General features: G+C 52.9%; 1 protein-coding gene across 1 annotated transcript; it reads left to right on the forward strand.

The window, feature by feature from the left end:
• On the forward strand, positions 1,114-14,996 carry ANKRD54 (ankyrin repeat domain 54). Its single transcript, XM_003126032.5, has 8 exons — positions 1,114-1,599; positions 3,989-4,036; positions 10,114-10,212; positions 12,485-12,556; positions 13,054-13,101; positions 13,241-13,365; positions 13,546-13,653; positions 13,903-14,996. Exons 1-8 carry the CDS (start codon positions 1,275-1,277, stop codon positions 13,975-13,977), a joined length of 900 nt encoding a protein of 299 aa, XP_003126080.3. The 5' UTR covers positions 1,114-1,274; the 3' UTR covers positions 13,978-14,996.

The following is a 19,763-nucleotide window of genomic DNA, read 5'->3' on the forward strand; positions in this document are numbered from 1 at the left end:
CATTACTGCTGAGCCATGACAGGAACTCCCTCAATGTTTCTTTATGCTATTTCCTTCTAGCTACAAGTGGAATTAGCATATATCCTTCTCCCGTATAGGGCAGAGGAGGATAGTTCAAATAAATATTTTCCTTCATGTGTTACAATGATAAACCTCATAGTGGTGTTCAGAGAGCACTGCAAACTCTGAGAGCTTTTCAGTTGTCAGAGAAAGATTACATTTTAAGTGGGTTAAGTAACAGGGAACAACTTTTGCCTGGACATTCATTCTCTCAAGAGAGGCAGGCATCCATGAACAAGTCCCTTTCTGTCTGATTTCAGCTCCTCGTCAAATAAAATAGAGATGATCTTCCTTGTCCACTTTATAGAAGTGTTTGTAAGATGCAGGGAAAGTGCACCCGTGAGTGGTTGCTAAGCTTATCAATAGCTGTTGTGGAATACTTCCCTGTTTCCGGCTCTGACTTCTGCCATCCCGTGAGCCTCGGAGAGGGCACTAAGTCTTGATCCTGTGTCCAGGACCTCGCACAGAGACCTGGCTCAGCGACTGGGTCTCGGACTCAAGCGTCGCTCTGGTGTAATTACAATGACTTACAGAATTATTTGTAAATCAGGGATCAACGCCAAGGTTGTTACCCAGAGAACGAAAGGGATCTATCGCATTTGGAAGTTATTACTCCACAGTTCGTGCTGCTAGCTCTACATTTGGGCATATCCTCATTTTTCTACTTACACTATGCATTTATAGGACTTTTTTTTTTTTTTTACGTTCATTGACTTAAAATTTTCCTTACGTCTCACCTTTTCTTTGGCCTCTTCACTTTCCTTTGTGATTGGCTGCAACTCATCTTAAAATGATTGGCTAGGGAAACTGCCCGTTATTTTACCCACGATCCGACGGTAGAAACGTTGGGGGGGAGTGTCTTAAACGTAGCTGTTTTATTGGCTCCAGTAGGGACGTACAGCGAGGGTATACGTCCTCAAATGTGTGATTGGTTCTTATGTCCGTCGGTCATGCTACCGGAAACCAGTTCTATGGCAGTCTTACTCACGATTGGTTGTGCATGTGTGTGGGTGGGGTGGGTTAGGCTGGAAGGGTTTTCATTGATCCAGAACAGTTCAGCTCGCGGCCGAGCCCGCCCCCCGCTCGGTTGCCGTGGTTGCAGACCGGGCCCGCCTGCTAGCCCGCTGACAGCGAGGCTTAGGGCCGAGGGAAGCGGGTCGGTGGGTCCGTCGGGAACTAGGCTCCCGCGGCGGGGCCAGCGCGGAGCCGTTGCTATGGCAGCTGCTGCCGGAGGCGCGGACGACGAACCTCGCTCCGGCCGTTCGAGCTCGGATGGCGAGTGCGCGGTGGCGCCGGAGCCGTTGACCGGCCCCGAGGGCCTCTTCTCCTTCGCAGACTTCGGGTCTGCGCTGGGCAGCGGCGCAGGCCTCTCGGGCCGGGCGTCCGGCGGGGCCCAGTCCCCGCTGAGATACCTCCACGTCCTGTGGCAGCAGGACGCGGAGCCTCGCGATGAGCTGCGGTGTAAGATCCCCGCCGGCCGGCTGAGGCGCGCCGCCAGGCCCCATCGCCGGCTTGGGCCCACGGGCAAAGAGGTGCACGGTGAGGAGAGCGGCAGGAGGCTGGCCCTGGGCTGAGAACCGGGCCCTGACCTCCCCAGCCCACCCAGGATGGAGTCTTCCGACGTCCGAGCTATGGACCCGGAGTGACCCCTGAGTCTCCTTTTAGTACTAATAGTGGTATTACAGGGGTTAAGGACCATGAGTGTGAATAAAAGTAGTCTTCCTGCTCAGAACCAGTCCTGGAGAGGCTTTTCACATTTGATGATTCCTGAATCGAAACTTTTCCTGATTCTAGGTGTTTATATGTAGACAATAAATGGGATACTGGAGAATACGTTCAAATCGGAACGGGGAGACCAGAGCCTATAGCCAAGTTCTATCATTCTCTTAAAATGCATAGATTCGAATTTTTCTATCTCATTTATGTCTTAGGGAAACTATAGAACCTTTCAGCCTCAGTTTTCTCATCTGTTTAATGGGTATGATATGCTTAACAGGGATGTTACCAGAGTTAACTAAGGTCAAGAATGTATAGCTGGAGTTCCGGTCGTGGCGCAGTGGTTAACGAATCCGACTAGGAACCATGAGCTTGCGGGTTCGGTCCCTGCCCTTGCTCAGTGCGTTAACGATCCGGCGTTGCTGTGAGCTGTGGTGTAGGTTGCAGATGTGGCTCGGATCCCGAGTTGCTGTGACTCTGGCGTAGGCCGGGGGCTACAGCTCCAATTTGACCCCTAGCCTGGGAACCTCCATATGCCGTGGGAGTGGCCCAAAGAAATAGCAAAAAGACAAAAAAAAAAAAAAAAAGAGTGTATAGCTGTTACTCTGCCTTTGTTGTGTGTCTAGTCCCTCTAGAATCTACTCACCTCTTAGTGGTGTTATGAAGATTAAATGCGAATTTGAAAAGTGCTGGATAAGTCATTAAGTGCTATATGAAATGTAAGGAATTGTTATATATATGAATTGCAATTTTTGACCAAGGGATTGTATTGGAACTGCAGGCACCGGCCTACACCACAGCCACAGCAACACCAGATCCAGGCCTTGTCTATGAACTATACCACAGCTCGAGGCAACACGCCCGGATCCTTAACTTGCTAAGTGAGGCCACCAGGATCGAACCTGCATCCTCATGGATACTAGTTGGATTCATTTCCACTGAGCCACAACGGGATCTCCCAAGGCATTGCTTTCTATTAGCCTCTAATGTAGAGATAGTATCATTGTGGAGAAAAAAGTTTCTGGGTAGGAATTCCCAAATAAAAGTTAGTCCTTTGGGAGTGGCCCGTTTCGAAGGAAGATTATAAGATTATCTGTGTAACCAGCTCATAAAGGCTTCCATGTAAATCATCTCTCTCTCTCTTTTTTTTAAACGGCTTTTTATTTTTATTTTTATTTTTTTTGTCTTTTCTGTCTTTTTAGGGCTGTACTCATGGCATATGGAGGTTCCCAGGCTCTAGGGGTCTAATCGGAGCTGTTGCTACCGGCCTATGCCAGAGCCACAGCAACGCCAGATCCGTGCTGCATCTGCGACCTACACCACAGCTCACGGCAATGCCGGATCCTTAACCCACTGAGTGAGGCCAGAGATCGAACCTGCAACTTCATGGTTCCTAGTTAGATTTGTTTCCCCTGCACCACGACGGGAACTCCTCTCATTTGGTTTTTGCAACAACTCAGGGCTTCAGGACAGAGCTCAACCTTGTCTTGCAGAGGATAGACCTAAGTCCCAAGGGTCTTAACTAACTTTTTCAAGGTCGCCCAGGTATGCCAAGCTAGATCTGGCTCCAGGGAGTTCCCTTGTGGTTAAGGATCTGGCATGGTCACTGCTGATCTGGTGGGGGTCACTGCTGTGTTTCAGTCCCTAGCTTGGAACGTCCACATGCCACAGGTGCAGCTAGAAGAAAAAAGATCTGGCTCCAAAGGCCTGGGAGGATTTGCTACAAAATGTGGCTTTTGCACTCACTAGCTGTGTCACATTGCAAGTTTCTCCTTGTTCCGGGGTAGTGTCTCTTGTATCCTGGCACCATTCTTTCTCTCTCGATGCTTTGGTGGCTGAATGGTGCATAACTACGAAGCCATCACTTTCGGCTTCATCGTGGCCAGTGCTGATTTTTGAGTGAGTTTTGTTTTGTTTTGTTTTGGGTTTTTTTTAGCTTTTTAGGGCTGTACCTGGGGCATATGGAGGTTCCCAGGCTAGGAGTTGAATTGGAGCTACAGCTGCCAGCCTATACCACAGCCACAGCAACGCAGGATCCAAGCCACATTTGCAACCTACACCACAGCTCACGGCAACGCCGGATCCTTAACCCACGGAGCGAGGCCAGGGTTTGAACCCTCAATCTCATCGTTCCTAGTCAGATTCATTTCCGCTGTGCCACGACGGGAACTCTGAGTTTTGTTTTTAACTGGCGCTCTTATTCTCTCCACAGCTCTGAAGAGGCTGAGGGACTCTGCCAATGCCAATGACGTGGAAACAGGTGAGTGTGCAGAGTGAGTCCAGCTCCAGGGTCTGGTCGGGGGAGGAAAACTCCTGGTAACCAATACCTGAGAAGACAGTGCTTGAATTCTGCCGGCTCACCCCTTGGACCAGGCTCATTGTATTCACCATATAACCGCAAACATTTTTTTTTTTTGGCTGCACCTGCAGCATGCCAAAGTTCCCAGGCCAGGGATTGAACCAGCACTGCACAGCTCTAGCCAGAGCCAGTGACAATTCCAGATCCTTAATGCACTGAGCTACCAGGAAACTCCTGACTGCAGTCATCTTGCAGATGACAAGTCTGGCTTAGAGACACTCTCCCCATGTTTTCTTGTCCTCCTGTACTTCCTAGATTTCATTACCTCGGGGCTCCCTGGTGGTGGAGACCACGGCTGCTTTTACATTCTGGGGCCCCCAGCAGCAGAGTAGGAGCGTTGCCGAACTTCTAGTTACTGCGAATGAGAAGTCAACTGGCAGTCCTGTGAGAGGCACGGTCTGTACAAACCACCACCTTCGACGGCTCACGGAGGCTTTGTGATAGTTGGGTCAGTGGTTCTCCAAGTTAAGTTGACAGAACAAGTCAAAGGCATAGAGGGGCTCCTAACAGGACACCACTGTTTTTTTATGTCACCGTTGCTCGTCGTGGTCCATCCACTAGCAGACAGGGCGGTAGCAGCCCCTAAAGGTACAGGACAAGTCATGGGAAAATTTTTTTTTAATTTTACCCACTGATTTAATTCTTTCTGTGAATCAGGGGAACGCGTTATATTGGTTTTCTATGGCCTCTGTAAAATATGACCACAAACTTGGAGTTCCCGCTGTGGCTCAGTGGTAACGAAACTGACTAGTATCCATGAGAACAAGGGTTTGATCCCTGGCCTCACTCAGTGGGTTAAGGATCCAGCCTTGCCATGAGCTGTGGTGTAGGTTGCAGACACAGCCCGGATCCCACCTTGCTGTGGCTGTGGCGTAGGCCGGCGGCTACAGCTCTGATTCAGCCCCTCGCCTGGGAACTTCCACATGCCTCAGTGGCCCTAAAAAAAGAAAAAAACAACACAGAAATAACCACAAACTGGATTTCCCTTGTGGCGCAGTGGGCTAAGGATCCCCATTGTCCCTGCAGTGGCTCGGGTCCCTGCTGTGGTGTGGGTTCGATCCCTGGCCTGGGAACTTCCATGTGCTGTCGGCACAGCCAAAAAAAAAAAAAAAAAAAAAAATTACCACAAACAAAGTGGTGTAAAACCACACAGGCCCATTGTGGCTCAGTGGGTTAAAAACCTGACATAGTGGCCATGAGGATGCAGGTTTGATCCCTGGCCTCACTCAGCGGGTTAAGGATCTGGCGTCGCCCCAGATGCTTCAGAGTCAGCAATAGTGGACTGAGCCTCATGCTGCCCTCACTCTGGTTCTCATGACAGGGAAAGGTGGTCTGATTTTAAAGCCCCGGCTGATTAGGTCGCATAGTCCAGGGTAATCTGCTAGTCAAGATCACTAACCTCTGATCACATCTGCGAGGTCCCTTCTGCCATGAAAGGTAGCATATCATGCATTCCAGGGGTTCGAGGCCAGGGGGACATCTCTGGGGACTCCTACTCTGCCTACCTCAAGGGGCCGGTATTCTTTTGGGGGATGGGATGCTGCGATCAGCAGATAAAACGTGAGCGTGGACTGAAGGCCACGGGACAGGAGAGCCCGGTTCCAGCAGGAGGAGCCTTAGAGGGGCTCCTTATCCCTGGCCAAGCACAGTGAGCAGGGAACTGGGGGGCTTTTCACGTCCTCCACTCTCATCTCTTTTCCATGAACTTTACTGTTTTGGAAAATTTGAGTAACGACCTATATACCTTCTCAAAGAAAAATGATGTGTCCGCTTTTATTTTTTAATTTTTATTTATTTTTTTCTTTTTACGCTACACCTGAGGCACATGGAAGCTCCTGAGCTAGGGGGCTGAATCAGAGCTGCAGCCGCGACTCTCACCACAGCTCGTGGCAACACTAGATCCTTAACCCATTGAGCGAGGCCAGGGATCAAACCCATAGCCTCATGGAGACTGTGTTGGGTTCTTAACCTGCTGAGCCACACAACAGGAACTCACTCCATGTTTTCTTATTTATCTATTTGTTTATTTAGGTCTTTTTTTTTCTTTTTTCTTTTTAGGGTCGCATCTGCGTTATATGGAGGTTCCCAGGCTCGGGGTTGAATCGGAGCTATAGCTGCCAACCTACACTACAGCCACAGCAATGCAGGATCCTTAACCCACTGAATGAGGACAGGGATCGAACCCCTGTCCTCATGGATACTAGTTGTGTTCATTACCGCTAAGCCACAACTGTAAATCCTGTGTTCTTTTTAAGCATCTCTAGTGTGTGGCCAGAGAACTTTTTTTTTTTTTTTTTTTAGTGATTATATGCTTTACCATCGTTTCATCAAATCTCTTTTTTTGGCCATGGCTGCAGCAGCTTGTTATGGGATCTCAGTTCCTAGGTCTTGGATTGATCTCAGGGTGCAGCCCTAACCACTAGGCCTAATAACTCCCTGAGAATATTTTAATTTTTTTAATTTTAATTTTTTTTCTTTTTTGGGCCGCACCCGCGGCATATGGAGGTTCCCAGGCTGGGGGGTCTAATAGGGAGCTACAGCCGCCAGCCTACATCACAGCCGCAGCAACACAGGACCTGAGCCACATCCGTGACCTACACCACAGCTCACAGCAACACGGGATCCTTAACCAGTGATCGAGGCCAGGGATCAAACCCACACCCTCATGGTTCCTAGTCAGATTCATTTCCACTGTGCCACGATGGGAATTCCAAGTCTAGTTTATCTTGAATCAGGTGTCCACATGGTGGTTTTGTTATTTTGGTGGAAATGCTATAATTTTCCATTCGGAGTCTGTAACACAGCCGTCCTGAGATCTCTGTGGCCTTTGGATTTGCCAGGCTCTTGGAGGATTCTGACGGCGAAACTGGCTGGAGCCTCTTCATCCGTTTTCTTGTATGGTTCGCATTTTGTTTTCTTTCTCTGCATGTTTGTTGGCATTTTTTGGGGGTATGGTTTAGCAATTTATAGTGGGCCTAAAATTTATACCCTTCTATGGTTAGATCATAAGTGACTTTCTTTGAATTCATCATCATTTAAAATATTTATTTCTTTATTTGGCTATGCCCATACCAGTGCTCCAGGCCACAGAGTGACAGTGCTAGATCCTTAACCTGCTAGGCCATCAGGGAACACCTATTTAAAATATTTTAGGAGTTCCCACTATGGTACAGTGTGTAAATGATCCAGCTTCTGTCTGTGGAAGCGCCAGTTTGATCCCCTGCCCAGCCCAGTGGGTTAAGGATCCCGCATTGCTGGCGCAGGTCACAACTCTGGCTCAGATTCGATCCCTGACCTGGGAACTTCCATACACTGCATGTATGGCCAAAACAGGAAAAAAGAAGTTAATTGTGAAAATAATATAGTCATTTAAAATGTTTTGGGGCATTCCATGGTCATTACGGATCTGGTGTTTGACTGCAGTGGCACAGGTTTGATCCTTGGCCTGGGAACTTCTGCATGCTGAGAGTGTGGCCAAAAAAAAACCCCCGAAACCTTTCAGATGTTTTGAGAATTAGAAATATATAAGGAAAAACCTCCTTACTGTCAGCAGAGGAACTAATCTCTGTTAATATTTTGGTGAACATCCTTCCTGTGCAGAAGAATTTTTTAAGAGGCTTGCAAACTGTGCCGTATACACAATTCTGTAGCTCACATTATGTTTTATGCATCATAAACATTTTTCATAGTTTTTGTAAACATCTTTTTTTTTTCAAAATGGAAGCCATCATTTTTTTTCCCATTTATAGAATGTTTATGTGGCCGTACAATTTTTTTCAAGCTTATAAAGTAAGAAACAAAAATTGGAGTCTCTGCTCTGATGCAGTGGGTTAACGATCTGACTTGCCTCTGTGGAGGGAGGCATTGGTTCAATCCCCAGCCCGGTGCAGTGAGTAAGGACCCAGCATTGCCGCAGCTGTGGCATAGGTCACAGCTGCAGCTCAGATTCTATCCCTGGCCTGGGAACGTCCATGTGCCTTGGGGGCGGGAGGCTGAAAAAAAAAAAAAAAAAAAAAAGGCCGAAGTAACGTTATAATTCCCTCTCCCAATCATCATCACAGTTTGTAATGGATGCACACGATACCTTCAGAGGAACAGAGTAAGAGTCATTTAGTCGTATACTCGCAGCTTGGTTTTTCATTTTTTAAAGATAACTTTCCAGGTAGGGGGTTAGTGCATCCAAGGCAACACATTATCTTGATGGCTTCTGATAGGTGTCGCTAACGTGCTCTCCAAAAATATTGTAACTGCACAAATCACAAAATTGAATTGAATTGACCATTTTAGCTTGGATACTGGCTCTCTCTGTACTCATGAACACAGAGGTGGCCTGAAGCTCTTTCGTTTCCTCCAACACTTTCATTCATTTATCAAGTTCGTCAGCAGCATTCCCGGAGCAGCACAAATCATATCTTGGTCCCAGATATTAAGATGAGCAAAATGAGAAACCTGCAGCATAGTTGGAGAAGAAGAATAAAAAGCGACACCGTTTCCAAAACAACCCCCTCACCGAAAAACCAAGGTCTCATATTTAGTTGGAGAGGTGTATGTTCTTGAGCCAGAGTTACCTGGGTTTCTAGCCCAGCTTGGCCTGGAGTCTATCTCAGGTCCGTCGTAGCATAGACTTGATACCGTGCTGCGTGGTCAGGGGGCTTGGCAGTCAGGTGTCTGAGGCCTGGCTGGTGCCTCATGTACAGCCGCAGTCCCTGGAAGCGAGCACAGCACAGGACACAAGTAGCAGGATGAACAGGCTGCTGCGGAGCTGTGGGAGAGAGGGTGGCTCACGCAGCTTGAAGAGATGGGAGATTCATGGAGCAGGAGCTATTTGGGCTTCGTCTGGAAGGACTCAAGCCCTTGAGAGGTTTTCTTTTAATTTCCCCCTGGCCTCACCCACAGCAGGTGGAAGTTCCCTGGCCAGGGATCAAACCCTGCCTCAGCAATGACAGTGCCCGATCCTTAACCCACTGGGCCACCAGGGAACTCCTGTAAATGTGTTTTTCTAATTCTGTGTAAAGCTGGTGTGCAGTCAGACGGAATCAGTCCATAGCAACTGCCACTCCATGTCTATGGCCATGACGGAATTCAGAGGGTATCTTGGGAGTGGAGTTAGACCAGTGTCTGTTCCTGCCGGCCAGGCTAGTGCTTAGACCTTTCATCTCATTTGAAGTTGTCACTGCCAGCATAAGACCAAAGCACGTGACCTGCCCATGTGCAGCGTGCCAGCCTTGAAAACTGATGCTGTTATACCTTGAAAAAAGCGCGACTAAAACGCTGCTCTAAAATGATGTGTGGCAGCCATTGCTGCATTTGGGTTGGACGCAGGCATGTGATACATAATGCCTCACCTTTCATGATGGCTCTGTACTTATCAAGGAAGGAATTTCATATCCATTATTCTCATCACAGCAGCTCTGGAGGTCTGCAGGCCAGAGATTACTCCCATTTGCTGGTGAACTAGGCCCCAAATCTAGGCCTTCCTGTTCCCAGCCCAGCTCTTCCCACTGCCCCCTGCTGTTGGTAATGAACTCCTTTCTTTGCTTAGCTTAGCCTGGGACTCGGTCTGTGGGGCTGAGCCTGTGCCCTGTCCCCACAAGAGGGCTGCCTCGGGGGAGCAAAGTCCCTGTCGCCCCAGGGCTCATTGGCCAAGTCAGGCTGGAGGGGACAGGCGCAAACTTGGAGAGAGGGGCGGAGCCAAAGTCTGTGCTGGGGGTTTCCGGGACGCCAAACCTCCTGACCCCGAGGGCCAAGATCCTTCTATGATGTTCGGTTCTGAGACACGGAGTTGGGGCTCCCCGAATCCGTGCTCCTCCCCTGGCCCCTCCGCTGGGGGTCAGCATCCAGGGGGGACTGGCTCTCCCAAACCTTGTGGATGCCTTGCCCAGAGGGGCCCCTGCGCATCCCTGGCCGCCCCCTGGGGGCCGCAGCTTGGCTAACGCTGCCCCGCTCTCCGCTTGCTCCCTCTGCCTTGGTGGTGTCAGTGCAGCAGCTGCTGGAAGATGGCGCGGACCCCTGTGCAGCTGATGACAAGGGCCGCACCGCTCTCCACTTTGCCTCCTGCAACGGCAATGACCAGATCGGTGAGTCCGGGGAGGGGAGCGGGGGGGGCAAGCAGCCTGACTCAGAGGCGCCCAGCGAAGCCAGGGGTGCCGGATATCAGGGAGACCTGCCTCCCCACCCCCCAGCCTGTAGAACCGGAACTGCAGACTGGGGAGGGGGTCCACGTGGAGAAGGAGTATGACGACTCTGAGCTCAGGCCAGTCCTTCAAGACATTCAGGCGACATTTGCCTAGTGCTCAGGGCAGCCATGGGACATCGCCCCCCCCCCCCGACCCCCTTTTTTTAGAATTCTTTTTAGGATGTGATATAACTCATCAACAGTGAATTTTCTGTGTATGCACACGGGGGTAACCATCTTGTGGATCAAAATAGAGAATATTTTTGCGCCCAGCAGCCTGCCTCGTGCCCCTTCCGGCCCTTAACCCCGTGAGGGTCTTGCTCAGCATAGATTTGCCTGTTTTTGCATTTCACACTCATGAGGGCACAGAGCACGCCCTCATTTGTGTCTTGAATTCTTTTCGCTCAAAATTACACCCTCGATGGTAAGTGGCAGTGGTCTGTTCCTTCTCATTGCCGGGTGGTGTTTCATTGGGGGAGGCTCCATGGTTCACCCATTCCCCCCTTGGTGGGCGTTTTGTTGGTTCCAGGTTTGGGCTGTCGTGAGTCAAGCTGCCAGGAACATTCTTGTACCTGTGACTCGCCAGACATAAGCACCTCCCTCTGTTAGATGTCGACACAGGAGTGAAATCGCGGGGTCACTGGGGACACCCATTTAGCTAGGGGGTCCCACTGAACGTTTCCCCAAGGTGGTTCTACCAATATGCCCTCCTGCGGACAGTGTAAGAGAAGTCCACGTTTCCCCGCATCCTGCCAATGCTCAGCACTGTCTCTGTTCTTTTTTCTTTTTTGGCTGTCCCAAGGTACATGGAGTTCCCCAGGCCGGGATGGAACCCACATTCCTGCCACTGCAGAGACACCATCCATCCGTTCCTGCCACAGTGGGGAACTCCATCAGTATTATCTCTTTTATTTTTTTTTTGCCTTTTTTTTTTTTTTTTAGGGTTGAACCTTGCAGCATATGGAAATTCCCAGGCTAAGGGTCAAATTGAAGCTACAGCTGCCGGCCTCCACCACAGCCACAGCCACGCAGGCTCTGAGCTGCATCTGTGACCTACACCACAGCTCACAGCAACGCCAGATCCTTAACCCACTGAGTGAGGCCAGGAATTGAACCCGCAACCTCATGGTTCCTAGTCAGGTTCATTATCGCTGAGCCACGAGAGGACCTCCAGTATTGCCTCTTCTCAACTTGAGCCCTTCTGGTGCAGTGGTATCTCACTGTGGTTTAATTTGCATTTTCTCTGACGGCCAATGACGCTGGGCACATGTTCACCTATTTACTGACCGTGTTTATTTACATCCTGTTTTTGTGAAGAATCTAGTCATGTCTTTTGTCCATTTTTTAAAACAAGTTGCCTCTCTTTTTCTTACTGATTTGTAGAAATTCTTTATATATTCCGGACAGGTCATTTATTAAATATAAATGCTTTTTTTTTGTTTTATAAATGCTTTTTTCGAGCTTGCCTTTTGTTCTCCGAACGTTGTCATTTGATACACACAGGTTCTCAATTTTGATGATTCTCATTTATCAACCTTTGCTTTTTTATGTCAGTATTTTTGTGAGGTGTTTAAGAAACCTTTGCCCCTCCCAAGGCTGTGAAGGTACTCCCCTGTTTTCCGCAGCTCTGTTTTCATTTTCACATTTAGGCCTGCGGTCCCTCTCGAAGTGGCTTCTGTACAGGTTGCGAGGCTCAGGCTGGCCTCGTGTGAGCTAGTCTGCCTGCACGCCTATCTGGGTAATTGGCAAGCCTGGTGGCATCACAGCCCACCCCCGAGGTGGCCCAGAGACTCTTACGGAAGGGGTTCTCCGTATTTTCTATTGGCCTAATTCCCACTGTGGTACTTGGCTGTGGAAGGAGCAGAAAAGGCCCTGGAGAACCTTCACTAGCAGCCACTGCTGTTGGAAGAACTTTCTTTAACTCCCAAAATCTCAGTCCCGTTATCCCTGCAGAGGCCAGGGGACCCCCCCCCCTGCCCCCAGCATCCGCAGTTCCTGGCCGTCGGCGCCCTGTCTGTGAGCCTCATGAGCGAGCAAGCACCTGAAACCACATAGTGAACTGTGTTGGCGCTCAGTGATCCCCGCTTGGAGCCTCCTTAGCCGGGTGAGGGCTGGGCTTAAGGTGCTGCTCACAGAGGCCCCCAGCAGCTCCTCTTGGGTTTTCCCGTTTCTAGTGCAGCTGCTCCTGGACCACGGAGCTGACCCCAACCAGCGAGATGGGCTGGGGAACACACCACTGCACCTGGGTAAGTGCCTGCTTCAGCTGCCAAGGCGGCCCTCTCTGCAGCACGGACGGGCTCCTTTGATGGAAAGCCTAGGGTCCTGCGGGGCTCTCTCCTGTCGTGTGGGCCGAGCCTGAGCCCCCAGGGCCACAACCCCCTGCTGTGTCCCACGGGCCATCTCCATCCTTCGCTAGTTTTAGTTGGCTGTGCCCTGAGCAGAGCGGATTGCAGAACCTGAACCGGCTCAGCAGGTGCTCCCCTGGGGAGGTGCCCGCCCTGCGGCTGACTCGAGCCATGGCTCCTGGCGAGGCACTGAGGCTCCAAGCCTTAGTTTCCCCAGCTCTCCAGGGAGGGCGTGGGATTTGACCGCTGAGTGCCGCCCCAGTGCTGTCTTGGTGAGGCCTTCTCAGGGGGCTGACCTGGCATGGGGACACTTGGAGAGGCAGTCCTGCTCCCTCTGGCTGTCACCCAGGACCAAGCCCCGGGGATCTGGACTCTCAGTCCCTGTTCTTCTTCCTCAGCGGCCTGCACCAACCACGTCCCTGTCATCACCACTCTGCTGCGAGGAGGTAATGGCCCCTGCTCCTTCTCCCCCAACCCCTGCCCCGCCACCCCTGCCCAGCACGCTCACCTCCGCCTGCGCCCCCCAACAGCACGCTCACCTCTGCCTGCCCCATCCCAACACGCTTACCTCTGCCTGCTCCACAGGGGCCCGTGTAGATGCCCTGGACCGGGCTGGCCGCACGCCCCTGCACCTGGCTAAGTCAAAGCTCAGCATCCTGCAGGAAGGCCATTCCCATTGCCTCGAGGCTGTGCGGCTGGAGGTGAAGCAGGTGAGCACCTCTCTCAGCTGAGATCAGCACGGAGCGAGCCCTGGACAGGTGCTGCCTGAACCCCCACGGGGCCCCTGGGTGACTTCCCACAGACCCCAGCTGGCACCTGTGCCTCTGTGCCCCTCGGCAGCAGCCTCTCTGCGCCTCCTCGTACACGCTCAGGCCACCCTCTCGTTCCAGATCATCCAGATGCTGCGGGAGTACCTGGAGCGCCTGGGGCGGCATGAGCAGCGCGAGCGGCTGGACGACCTCTGCACCCGCCTCCAGATGACAAGCACCAAGGAGCAGGTGAGCCGCAGCTGCAGGCCCCGACCCAGGGCCTCGCGGGAGCCGCGGGGCCAGCACCCTCCCCCCGCTCTGAGGGCTGCGGGCCGCGAAGCATCTGTCTGCTGCCTTTGAGGCTGCTCGAGAGCTGTTCCTTAGTCACCGTGAAGCCACCACAGGCCCTGGGAAGACAGACAGCACCGGCCCTCCATGCCTGTGGAGCTGTGGGGGAGGCTCGGGGACACCCCGTAACAGCCTCGGTGTCGCCCTCAGGTGGATGAAGTGACCGACCTCCTGGCCAGCTTCACCTCCCTCAGCCTGCAGATGCAGGACATGGAGAAGAGGTAGCGAGAGGCTCCCCGCCTTCCCGCTCCGCCGCCACCCCACTGCCCCCGCGCTCTCATCACAGAGGAAAAGCCCGGTGCCTCGCCCCCCAGCTGCTGCAGATGCTCCCCCACCGACCTCGGAGCCACTCCCCGCCGGGGTCTGTAGCGTCTCTGTGGGCCGGGACCACAGCCCCGGCTTCCTCCTTCGGCTCCCTCGGCACCGCAGCCACACCTCGGCTCTGACCAACATGCGATGTCCTAGCAGGCCCCCCCTCGCCTCCCTGGCACCCCCAGCCCACCCCAGACCCTTCCCTGTGTCCCCTGGTTGCAGCCAGCAAGATTGGGCTTCGGGCAGGCACCCTGTGGCCTAGGGGGCCTCTCGGCCGGCCCCGTACTTCTCACCAGCACTTAGATTTAGACTGGCCAGCCGACTTGCGAGGAGACGTGGCAGTGAGTTGGAAGGGGAGGGCTGGTGGGGCCTAGACCTTAGAGATACGAGGCCAGCAAGGACCCGACTGAACCCAAAGCAGAAAACCCCCAGCCCTTTTTCTCCCAATCACTGAAACCCCAGAAGGGCGTAGCCATTCTGCAGCCTCGTTGTAGCAGGCTGAGGAGTGGCCCCCAGAATGGCCATGTTTGAATCCCAAGAAGCTGTGGACATTACCTTCGATGACAAAAGGGACTTTGCAGATGTAATTAAGGGTCTTCAGACAAGGTGACTGTCCTGGATTGTCTAGGCGGGCCTGATATAATCACAGGATCCTTATTAGAGGGAAGCGGATCAGTGAGGAGATACGGTGATGGCGACAGAGGTGATGGTGACAGAAGCAAGAAGTTGGATTAATGCGATGAAGAAGGGGTCACAGGCCAAGAAATGCAGGCAGCCTCCAGATGCTGGAAGAGGCAAGAAGATGGCTTCTTCCTTCAGAACTTCCAGAAGGAACCAGCCTGCTGACACCTTGACTTTAGCCCAGTTAGACAGATTTAGTCTGACTACCAGAACTGTAAGAGAATAAATTTGTGTTGTTTCAAGCCACTAAATTTCTAGTAATTTGTTGCAGTAGTAACAGGAAACTAACATGCTAGTGAAGGCTCAAAAATTCACTGTAGGAGTTCCCTGGTGGTATAGTGGGTTAAGGGTCTGGCATTGTCACTGCTGTGGCTCAGGTCACTGCTGTGGTGCAAGTTCAGTCTTTGGCCTAGGGACTTCTGCATGCTGCTGGCACGGCCAAGAAAAAAAATCCAAACACACACGAACTCACTGCAAAGGAGCCCCCCCAATCCGCAAAGGAAAAGACCTTCCCCTTGGGGCTCAGACAAGCAAAAGGCAGCGCCCCCAGAGGTCCACCACAGTGGGAAGCCTGAAGGGAAGGCCCACCAGGGCCAGCCCTCTCCGAGGAAGCATTTGACTATAGTAAAGACAGACTGTCCAGGAGTTCCCTTTGTGGCTCAGTGGTTAATGAACCCAACTAGGAACCATGAGGATTCGAGTTCAAGCCCTGGCCTCGCTCCGTGGCTTAAGGATCTGGTGTTGCCATGAGCTGTGGTGTAGGTTGCAGACATGGTTCGGATCCCTAGTTGCTGTGGCTGTAGGCTGGCAGCTGTAGCACCCATCTGACCCCTAGCCTGGGAACTTCCACATGCCACTGGATGGGGGCCGCCACCCCATTGCTGGCCCTATAGACTTTGGGGCGAGTGAAGAGACTGTTGTGAGGGTTTTTTACGGAGATGAGGGTCTGCCCGGGAGAGCCCTTTGTCCCTTGATAGAGCTGGCAGCCAGTGAGCAGCTTGAGGAGGTTGGTGTGCCTGGGACGGAACTGGCTCAGATGGCTCAGTTCCACAGGGAGCAGAGATGTCAGCTCCAAAGTGTGGAAGCCAGGATTCAAACCTCACAGTCCACGCCTCTTTTTTTTTTTTTTTTTTTTTTAAGGGCTGCAGGTGTGCGTATGGAGGTTCCCAGGCTAGGGGTCAAGTTGGAGCTGCAGCTGCCAGCCTACTCCACAGCACAGCAACGCCAGATCCAAGCCTCGTCTGCAACCTATACCACAGCTCACGGCAACGCCAGATCCTTAACCCACTGTGCAGGGCCAGGAATTGAACCCGCATCCTTGTGGACATGATTTGGGTTCGTTTCAGCTGAGCCATAACGGGAACTCCATGGCCTGTGCCTTGACCCTGGCACTCTGCCACCTCTCTGAGTTGACCTGGCAGGTCCACCACCCTCCCCAGCATCACGGCAGTCCCGAGCACCCCCAGGAACCCCAAGCTGGCACCCCTTGCCCCCCAACTCCTCCTCACCACCCTTCCTCCTGCTGCAGTCTCACCCCGACACCGAGCCCAGGCGCCTAAAACAAGGTGGCCGCAAGCAGATGCCTCAATAAACCAGCCTTGTCCTCTTAAGCCAGAAACAATTCCAGCCCTGCACAGCCTGTCCCCCTGGCCTTGTGCCATCTTGCATCCAGCTGGCGACTCGCAAATGAGCCCTGCATCGGGGCTGAGGACCGCTGTTCATTAATAGGAAACCTCGGGGTGGTTAATTGGTACTCACGTCCCCAGGTACACACCTCGGAGTTGATGGATGATGCTGTTCCCGTCAGCCTGTGCCAGGGAGACAGGCCGATGAACACGGCTGTGCCAGGGCCCTCACCGCGCACCCCTCCCCCAGGCTGTTTCAGCTCAGTTCCACTGCTACATGGAGCAGGTAGCTGAGGGTAGGGAATCAACTTTGCAGATTCAAGTTCCTCCCTCCCCTTCCCCAAACTCCTTCCTCCCTGCCTCTTTCTCCTCCTCCTTAAAGACGGTAGAACGAAATCAGAACAACCTGATTTTGGTTTGTTTTTGTTTTTTTTTGTCTTTTTAGGGCCGCACCCGTGACATATGGAAGTTACCAGGCTAGGAGTTGAGTCAGAGCTGCAGCTGCTGGTCTAAACCACAGATCTGAGCCACAGCTGTGACCTACACAGCTCATGGCAATGCTGGATCCTTAACCCACTGAGTGAGGCCAGGGATTGAACCCACATCCTCAGGGATACTAGTTGGGTTTGTTACCACTGAGCCACAACAGGAACTCCCCATTTTGTCATCATTTGGTCCTGACAGTTGTTCCTCTAAGTCTTTGTCCATCTGTCCACGTTTCCCCACCTGCCGCCAAGGTCTTGGACGTCTTCATCTCCCTGGATTCCCACACTAGCCTCCTGACTGGTCTCCCTGCCCAGGAAAGCCTGCCTTGCAGCCAGAAAGAGTTCCCTGGGAGTTCCCGTTGCCGTGAGCTGTGGTGTAGGTCGCAGACGCGGCTCAGGACTGGCGTTGCTGTGGCTCTGGCGTAGGCTGGCTGCAACAGCCCCGATTAGACCCCTAGCCTGGGAACTCCATATGCCGCCTGTGCGGCCCTAAAAAGACAAAAAAAAAAAAAAAAAAAAAAAAAGAGAGAAGAGAGAGAGAGACAGAAAGAGTTCCCTAAAGAGTACATCTGATTGGGTCAATCTTTGGTTTAACCCCTTCCCATGGCTCCCACTGCCCTCCAGACAAGGTATAGCCTTGGTTTCAGACAGGATTTGCAGAATCCTTTGCTGCTCCCTCCCCACGTCTCCCACCTCACTTCCTGCTGGGGTTCCTGTGGCCTGTCCCAGGCCCTGGGTGGGTCATGCTGTGCCTGACCGCAGGCAGAGGACCCCAGGGGCCTGTCCACGTGTTCTCCCGTTTCTCTGTCCCCCACCTGCCCTAAGTCCCACTTCAGTGCTTGGCTTGGGGATCAGCTCCTCCAGGAAGTCTTCTCTGCCTCCTCCTCTGGCTCCACAATCCCCGTGCTTCTGCCCTTCTTCCCTGCAGGAGACCCCTCTACTCGTTAGGCGCTCACGCATGGATGCTGCAGGCCCATCCCTAAAAGGTTCACACAACCAGGAGGCTGAGGGGGCTCCGGAATGCAAATCTCCCTTCAACTAAGAGGGGCTCGTCCCCAGGCCCCCCAGGCTGGCCCAAGTCTGGCCTGAGACCTTGCAGGAAGCTCGGATCAGGTGGATTTTCTTGGGCTATGGGGGCAGCCGCCAGGCCATTTGTTTCCAGCCTCTACCCCAGCCCAGCTGCCTGCCTCTGGCCTTACAGGACTCAGCTCTCTCCCGACCAAAGTATTACAACCATCTACCTGCTCTTCCAAGCATTGCATTAGCCTGGTGAGGCCGACCCAGGAGCCTCAAGGGCCAAGCCCGAACCCAGCAGCAGGTTGTCAATCTTCCTGCCAAAGCCAAGGCAAAAATGATTCCCTGGCCCCTGGCCAGGCCTTAGGCAGTGGCTTTCCGTCTCTTTGGTGGTGGAGCCTCGGGTTTGGGCTCCTTGCTGCCACCCTGGCACCTCCAACCCAGCCTCTACACAGCCACCCCGGGGGGGCTTTCTGACCACACAGCGATGGGGCCCCTTCCCACCTGAAAATGTTCAATGGCGCCACAGCGTGTCTGTAGGATGAAGCTCCCGCCCTCCAGCGCCCGCGAGGAACACGTGATCTCCCGGCGCCACCCCACCCACCTGCTCCCCGGGCCCACCCCACGCTGCTGCAGCTGTGTAAGCCCACTGGCTGCTCCCACCTGTACCTGCCTGGGCATCAGCTGTTGCTCCTCCTGCCAGGCGCATCCCACCCTTCTCCGGGAAAATGCATGTTCAATGTCACCTCCTCTGGGACTCCTGCTTGGATTGCCCAGGAAGGCAAGAGTTCCCTCCTCCGGGCCCTTTCAAACTGTGGATCTTTCTATCACGCCCTGACCCAGGGCTGCCCCTCCTTCTTTTGGTATTTGGCTCTCCAGCTGGATGGAGCTCCAGGAAGGCAGGGGGCAGGGCAAATGCACGGGCACCTCTGACTTCCTCTCAAGGGCTTGCTGAGGGCAGGCATGCAGGTGTTTGAGGGATAAAGGAAAAAAAGAAGAAAAGGGGCTTGGAGTTCCCGTTGTGGCGCAGTGGTTAACGAATCTGACTAGGAACCATGAGGTTGCGGGTTCGATCCCTGGCCTTGCTCAGTGGGTTAACAATCCGGCGTTGCCGTGAGCTGTGGTGTAGGCTGCAGACCCGGCTCGGATCTTGCATTGCTGTGGCTCTGGTGCAGGCCGGTGGCTACAGCTCCGATTCAACCCCTAGCCTGGAAACCTCCATATGCCACGGGAGCGGCCCAAGAAATAGCAAAAAGACAAAAAAAAAAACAAAAAAAGGGAGCACATCATTCCTGCCCTGGCACCTCTGTTCTCCCGAACCGCAACCGCATATCTGCCGTGTGCCTGCTCTGGGCCAGGCTGTAACTAACCCCCGTTATTTGGAGTGTTTGGGCTTCTTTATCAGAGACACTGATTTGTTTATTTTTTGTCTTTTTAGGGCCACACCCGTGGCGTATGGAAGTTCCCAGGCTAGGGGTTGAATCGGGGTACAGCTGCCGGTCTACACCACAGCCACAGCCACACCAGATCCGAGCCCCATCTGTGATCTACACCACAGCTCACAGCAACACTGGATCCTTAATCTACTGATCGAGGCCAGGGATCAAACCGCATCCTCACGGATACTAGTTAGGTTCATTACCGCTGAGCTGCAACGGGAACTCTCGAGATACGCTTTAGAAACAAGAAGCCTCAGGCGCCAGCTGTACCACTGTCCCTCTGCCAGGCCACTACGGAGGACCTGCCCTGAGTGACCCCTCCCTCGGGGCCGGGGGGTTCTTGGAGATTCAGACTCTGGCTCTGCCGCTCCCTGGCTAAGTGATCACCTCCTGCCCATCCTAGATGGAGGCTGTTCCAGTCGGTCACCTGTCCGTGCCCAGAGGTGACTGCGGAG

Source organism: Sus scrofa, chromosome 5 (assembly GCF_000003025.6).
Source record: "Sus scrofa isolate TJ Tabasco breed Duroc chromosome 5, Sscrofa11.1, whole genome shotgun sequence".
NCBI lineage: Eukaryota > Metazoa > Chordata > Mammalia > Artiodactyla > Suidae > Sus > Sus scrofa.